The following is a 6,726-nucleotide window of genomic DNA, read 5'->3' as shown; positions in this document are numbered from 1 at the left end:
GAGTGACTCGGAGAGTAATTATTTAAGGCACCGGACCGAACGGCGCACGCACTGTGTGTCCCTTCCCGGAAGAATTCCCCAATTAAAAGAGATCTCTCCTCTCTCGTCACATCCACCTCACTCGCTCGCTTCCTGCTGCCATTCCGCGGCCGGACATGTCGTCGTCGGGGGCCGGCGAGGAGGGCGCCGCCGCGCCGCAGGGGCCGCTGCCCGTGGAGCACCGTAAGGGCGCCAACGGGCTCGACAAGGTCGTCCTCCGCGAGGCCCGGCGCATCACCGCCGAGGTAAGATATTGCTGGGCGCAACGCACCTTGTCTCCCTCTTTGAGTTCCAACTGGTAGGCATTCCGGCGGCCAGATCTCGGCGCAGATCCGTGCCGCCTGCCATGGGGCTGGATGGTATGGGCAGCCTCTGCAATTGCTGCTCCGATCCCGACCATTTTCCCGGCAGAAGTGTTATCGTAGCGGATTTTCCTATGCTTTTTTTATTGCCATCATTTATCATTCGCTCGATTGCGTGGAGCCCGTGAGGAACTGATCTTGGGGTGGAGATGATTGTTCTGGCCATTAGTTTTTTGAAAGAAAAAAACCCGGTGTACGCTGTCGATGGTTGATATGACCCAAAGTCTAAGTCCGTTGCGTTCACTGTTAGGACCTTGCATCAGTAAACGCCTATAGTTATTAATGGTGATCGAGAAATCAACAACATGATCAAAAAATGTCCACTGTGATCTGTATAATGGAGTTTCTGTAATTCCTGAATACAAAGCTTTAATATGCTAATTGGTGCGTGTGATCTATGTGCTCGTGACTCAAGAGAGTGGCGAGCATAGGTTCATAATGGAATCATCAAAGGAGTCTCCAAGATAGTTGCTCGCTTAACTAGCTGTTAGGACACTGGAGTGATGTGAAGCAGGGCATATGCCTTTATAGGTTAGGACTCGTTGATCGAACATATTGATTTTCTGTTGTTTGGTACTTCAGTTTACCGTATCGTTATATATGATTCTCCAAACCTGCAATCCTGTACCCATAGAAGTGATGGGTCAGGTTATCAAGCAAACTGGTCAGATAATAAAATGAAAAAATCCGAGTCTCCTCCGATCTACCTCCTGTTGCCTACTTTATCACTCAGTTATCCAGACATCGATGATGAATAGTATGCCGGCTATTTGGGCTTCTGCCATGGTGTTAGTTTCTGCTGCAATTCATGGAGAGGGCCATGAGGTCAGCACTGGTAGATAGGTAAAATTGCCAGGTGAGAATTTGAGCTGTACAGAAATGATGGGTGGTGAGCTAGCGGTCATTTGTGATGTTGTTCCGAGTGATTTTTAAGTTTGTGACCCTACTGCCATGGTTATTATTCCACCTGTCATTTAGAAGTTACCCGAATCATGATTTTCCTAATGTCCGGACATGCTTCTATTGAGATGCACTAGATAGATCAGCCCATAATTTTTTCTGGCATATCAAATGTACACGAAGAAGACGAATGGGCTAAGTAACGACAGATGTATATGTTTTATTGCTGTTCCACAAGGCTTGGCTATTGGAAGTTCAACACTCAGATCACTATAGTTGGGCACATTGTTTTTTGTTCTTTGGGATATTCGGAATGCTTTTGCAACAAAAAATAGGTATTTCTTCATGGCATAATTATTAGTCAGCAGTATGAATATTCCACTTGATGGACATCTGATAGTAATAGAAATGACACTAATATAGAACAACAAGCGCTTACTATAAATTATCTGCCCACTTGTTTGTGCATTCCAGAGTCCTATTTGCTACAGGATGAACCTGGATTTCATGACTGTCGAAATAGACCAAAAAACTGTGTGGTCGTTACAAGTTTTGACAGAAACAAACAGCAACTACCCATCCAAAATAGGCGTTGAACTCCAAACCTCAAAAGCAGACACAAAACGAATTTGACTTGAGAAGTTCTGACCACCTTTTGAGAGCTTTTTTTAGTTAACCTGTTACAAACAAATAGGTATTTACTTATTTAGTCCTATATGTGTTATTTCTGCCAGGTGTACCTGTATGGTGGCCATGTAACATCATGGAAAGATGAGCATGGGGAGGAGCTGCTTTTCGTTAGTAATAAGGTGCCATTGTTTTCCTTAAGTACAAAATATTATCTCAGCATTGTTTCGATTATCAATCATGTCTAAGTCCTGACTTGAATTGATTATCATCCAGAACTTTATAACATACAAATACATATCTATTCTGAAAGCTAGTTCAGTACTTACCCGTTCGATGCTTGGGCAAAAATATGTGCTGTCAATAGCAAGTTTTATCTTGAGTTATGGTTGACATTTCAGTGCAGTAAGTCAAACAATCTTTACATAATTTTCATTACCATCTTTCTCATATATGCCATAATGATGTGGCGATGGCGGTATTCTAAATTAGCATTTCCCTGGTGCTCATTTTGCCTTGTCAACATCAAAATATATGTGGATCTGAATCTTACTGGAATCTTGATCCCACACCTTCTTGATTGCCTAATATTTGCTTGACTGATTTGATTGTTCTGTCAGGCTATTTTCAAACCTCCAAAAGCTATACGTGGAGGTATACCAATCTGCTTTCCTCAGGTATGAGAGTTTTGTTTTCTGGACCTGTTTTTTACTCTTTTGCTTCATTAATTCCTTCTGTTTTGTCTGATTTTATTTTTGCTAAGTACTTCCCCGTTCTAGTTTTCCAACTTCGGACAGCTGGAAGCTCATGGATTTGCAAGGAACAAGATCTGGAGTGTTGACACTGATCCACCACCATTTCCAGTACCAATCTCTAGTAGAGCTTACATCGATTTAATCCTTAAACCTACTGATGAAGACTTAAAGATCTGGCCACATAGGTGGGCATCCTAAATAACTACATACTTATAGTGGATTCATGCTATTCTAGAAACTGGGCGTATTTTTTTAGTTATAATTTGTGTGTTCAAATGGATCCATAAGAGCAATTCTTTCATTGTAGTTTTGAGTACCGTCTGAGGGTTGCACTTGGACCTGGTGGAGATCTGATGCTGACTTCACGTATAAGGAATACCAATGCAGATGGAAAGCCATTCTCTTTTACCTTTGCATATCACACATACTTCTCAATTTCTGATATAAGGTATGTTCTTCAGCTCACTATCAGAATAAAAAAAAATATCAGTAGTTTGAAGTGATCTCGTAACAGATGCAGAATACTTAATCCTCACTCCTAAATTTGTTTGTCCCAAATCTAAACATTCCATAATTGCCACATCTGTTAACTGCCTCATTTTTATAGTAGTTCTTTTTTCTCTCGTCATAATTCCACTCTAATATTTCAGTGAGATACGAGTAGAAGGCCTGGAAACTCTGGATTACCTAGACAACTTACAAGATAGGGCCCGCTTCACTGAACAAGGCGATGCTATTGTTTTTGAATCTGAGGTGCGTTACCAAGGCATTTGAATCATATTACCATTTTTTTCATTTTTCTTTGCATCCCACTTTCTAACTCAAGCATCTGTAAAATTCACAGTTGGACAGAATATATCTGGGCACGCCGTCAAAAATTGCCATTATTGATCATGAGAAAAAAAGAACATTTGTTGTGAGGAAAGGAGGACTTCCGGATGCTGGTATGGTGAACTCTTACATTTGTTTTCTCAGAACTGTAATAAATTATTGCATTATAATCATCGGAAATGGTTTTAAAGAGTTTCTTCTTTTTCTTCTTGGTTACAGTTGTTTGGAACCCATGGGACAAAAAAGCTAAGGCAATGGCAGATTTTGGGGATGACGAATATAAACGCATGGTATGTGTGGAAGCAGCTGCTATAGAAAAGGCGATTACTCTGAAGCCTGGCGAGGAGTGGACTGGAAAGTTGGAACTATCTGCAGTTCCGTCTAGTTATTACAGCGGTCAATTGGACCCAGATCGTGTTATTCAGGATTCAGTTGTTCCGGAGGATTCAGTCAGCTAGCCCTTAGTCAAGTTCTGTGCAGGTAACATTTATACTAGTAATATAGCCATGTATGTAAGTTGTGAACATAGTATACTCATGCAGAGAACATATAATACCATCCATACTCCATATTCTATTGTAGCTAGTCTTTTCATTGAATGTAGTCACTCGCATACAAAGTTTTTTCTCGAACGACACAGGAGAGCTGCGTGTCATTATCATTAAAAAGGAATAAAAAAATACAAGGAGAGGCCAGCAGGCCAACTCCCAGAGATGTGTAGTTACGGGCTCGTCATGAACAAAAGAAACTCAACCTCAACCAAACACACCCTGATCTAAGTTTCAGGGAGGGAGGGCGTCGCACACTATTTTCTTGTACAATGTGCTCCAAATTATACATAGAAGTGCTTAAGTCCTTAGTTGGAACATAATGTGTTCTTTAGACAGAATTAAGTCCACCATGCGAGACCAGATGTTAGGTAATGTGCTGAGGTTAAGTAGTGGGCGTCCTATCTCTAGACCAGATCAAGTGCTGGAACTCAGGCTGGATACTAGGTGATGTGTATATCTGGTAATGTGGTGGAGTACTTATTGGGATAGTGATTTCTGGACCATCTGAAGTGTTTGAACTTAGGAGTGGCCGATTAACATATAAAATTTCTCGCTAAGAATTGTGACCACAAACAGACTTGTTTTGATGGCTTGGTTAAGAACTTGACATGGTATGCATAACCTGTCTTTTCATATTTGGAAATCAGGATTCGATGGAGATTAATATAAACTTACTAGAATTTACTGACAAAGTGGCAACCACATTGTGGAAACCTTTTATTTTGAGAACTTCAATTGCAAAAGTCTAGCTTGCCTGCACAATGTTTCATTTTGTTCCTTTTTAGTTGTGAGTATCAAGATGCTGTGAACTGTGAACTTCCTGTCATATACATATATGTTCCAAGCCAATAATTGTTTTGCATCTGTTCTCATTAATAATTCCTTGTGTATGATTCATATTGACATGTTTCCTGCGTTGCAGGTAGACTATTAATATCATATGCACAAGGAAAATGGCAGCTACGAGTGTCAAAACATTTCTTCCATTCTATTCAAATCTTTGTTGTTTTCGGCGTACCTACCGCAACAGAGCGAAAATCTCAACATTGATTTCTGTTTCGGTATCCACATGACATAAAGGGACAAATCAGTGTTTGTACCCTGCATAGGGATGATTGAAGAAACATCTTAGATGGGTTGTAAAATAAATTTATAACTGTATTTTCTTCTTTTACCAGTTTCTTTTATGCGTAAGTTTCATAGTGTGGCCAAAAGGCGAAGATGATGTCAAACCACCTTTCAGATAAACACACATGATGTGTAAACATGCCAAGGTTTTGAGCTGCATGGCTTGGTGGTTGTTGAACCATGCTTATTTGGATGCAATTGTGCACCATTGGATAGTTATATGAAGGCATGGTGTTTTTGGGTCCCTGAGTAAAGCTGTTATTTTTGGTGAATCAGTTATGCAATCTAAGCAACACATGTTGGGTTTTCAAACTTGTTAGCCTAAAAGGTTTCAGTTTTGTTTGGACATTTTAGTTAGCATTCTTAGAAGAAGTTGATCTAACGTATAGCCAAGCATGATTAGCTTAGAAGAAATTCATACTGAATTCTTAGAAGAAATTTCTTTGCTGTTGCGTAAATTGAAATGGTTAGCTTGCACGGGTGGAATGATTATGATCGACTGATTTGGTTGTGAGCAAGTTTGAAATAAAATGTGGGGGATGCATTTATTTTATACTGATGGAGCCATATGTATGAAAATGTTTGTTGTGTATGCACTGACGCATGGATTAGACAGTGAGAACTTTCTGTGCACTAAAAATGGGTTGGTATAAATACAGTTGTATGAGAGAGGCCCATCACTTCGGCCTATGAGGCCCAAACCCACTTATACCAAGTGACCTAGAAGGAGGGCACGAGTGAGTCTGCCCACATAAATCCGCGGCTATCGGCGAGAGGTTAGTCTCCACGCCTACATGGTATCAGAGGGTGGGGCGTGAGGACGCGAGGAGATTTATGGGGTGGTGATATGTCTCAAATGTATATATAATTTTTTTTGATTTTTTATTGCTACATTTATATCACTTTGGCATATTTTTGACATCATTCCATATTATTTTTTTGGACTAGCCTATTAACTCAATGCCTAGTGTCAATTGTTGATTTCTGCATGTTTTTAGACTTTCAGTAAAATCAATTTTACGGGGCTCCAAAAATCTTGAAAAAACATTAGAAAAAGTTTTGAGTCGGGAAGCTTCCAAAGGACCCGAGCCCCAGGGGAGCCCTATGAGGCCCATGCGGCCAAGTGGCGCGGCTAGGGTGGCCGTGTGGTGAGGCCGTGGGTCCCTGGTGCTCCGTTCCATCGCCTGTTGACGCTTATATTTTTTATTTGCTCCGAAAACCCTAAATATTATGGAGCCATACTGTTTTCGCTTCCACACTTCTCTGTTCAAAAGCGCTTCAATATGTAGTCCTTTTCTGGTACTCTGACGAGGAGAAAGTCATCTTGGTGGCCATCTACATCAATTTGAAGGCCACCATGATCGCTCATGAGTAGTTTCCATTGGACTGTGATCCATAACAATAACTAGATGATTCTTTTCTCCATTGCTTCTCTTTATAAAGATCACATGAGTTGCCTTACATGATTGTGGTCCATCTAATGTAATCTGTTGGTATGTTTGTTGCGGTGTGATGAATCATCACTTTATGATA

At 40.6% G+C, this 6,726-nt stretch overlaps 1 protein-coding gene across 1 annotated transcript; it reads left to right on the top strand.

Moving 5' to 3' along the window:
- Positions 1-5,352, top strand: LOC123190692 (putative glucose-6-phosphate 1-epimerase). Its single transcript, XM_044603389.1, has 9 exons — positions 1-284; positions 2,036-2,110; positions 2,549-2,605; positions 2,708-2,868; positions 2,991-3,131; positions 3,334-3,436; positions 3,528-3,627; positions 3,734-3,994; positions 4,988-5,352. The coding sequence occupies exons 1-8, from the start codon at positions 156-158 to the stop codon at positions 3,970-3,972; spliced, it is 1,005 nt and encodes a 334-aa protein (XP_044459324.1). The 5' UTR covers positions 1-155; the 3' UTR covers positions 3,973-3,994; positions 4,988-5,352.
- The last annotated feature ends 1,374 nt before the right edge of the window (positions 5,353-6,726 follow it).

The sequence above is a fragment of the Triticum aestivum genome, chromosome 2A (assembly GCF_018294505.1).
Source record: "Triticum aestivum cultivar Chinese Spring chromosome 2A, IWGSC CS RefSeq v2.1, whole genome shotgun sequence".
Classification (NCBI taxonomy): Eukaryota; Viridiplantae; Streptophyta; class Magnoliopsida; order Poales; family Poaceae; genus Triticum; species Triticum aestivum.
The sequence above is the reverse complement of the archived record's forward strand: the minus strand, read 5'-3'. Positions and strand labels throughout refer to the sequence as shown.

Excerpts from the sequence above, each read along its gene's own strand:
- LOC123190692 (XM_044603389.1), top strand. The coding sequence starts at position 156 with ATGTCGTCGTCGGGGGCCGGCGAGGAGGGCGCCGCCGCGCCGCAGGGG. Across the intron at positions 2,869-2,990 it reads TTAAAGATCTGGCCACATAG|TTTTGAGTACCGTCTGAGGG; the intron begins GTGGGCATCCTA and ends CTTTCATTGTAG. Across the intron at positions 3,132-3,333 it reads TTCTCAATTTCTGATATAAG|TGAGATACGAGTAGAAGGCC; the intron begins GTATGTTCTTCA and ends CTAATATTTCAG.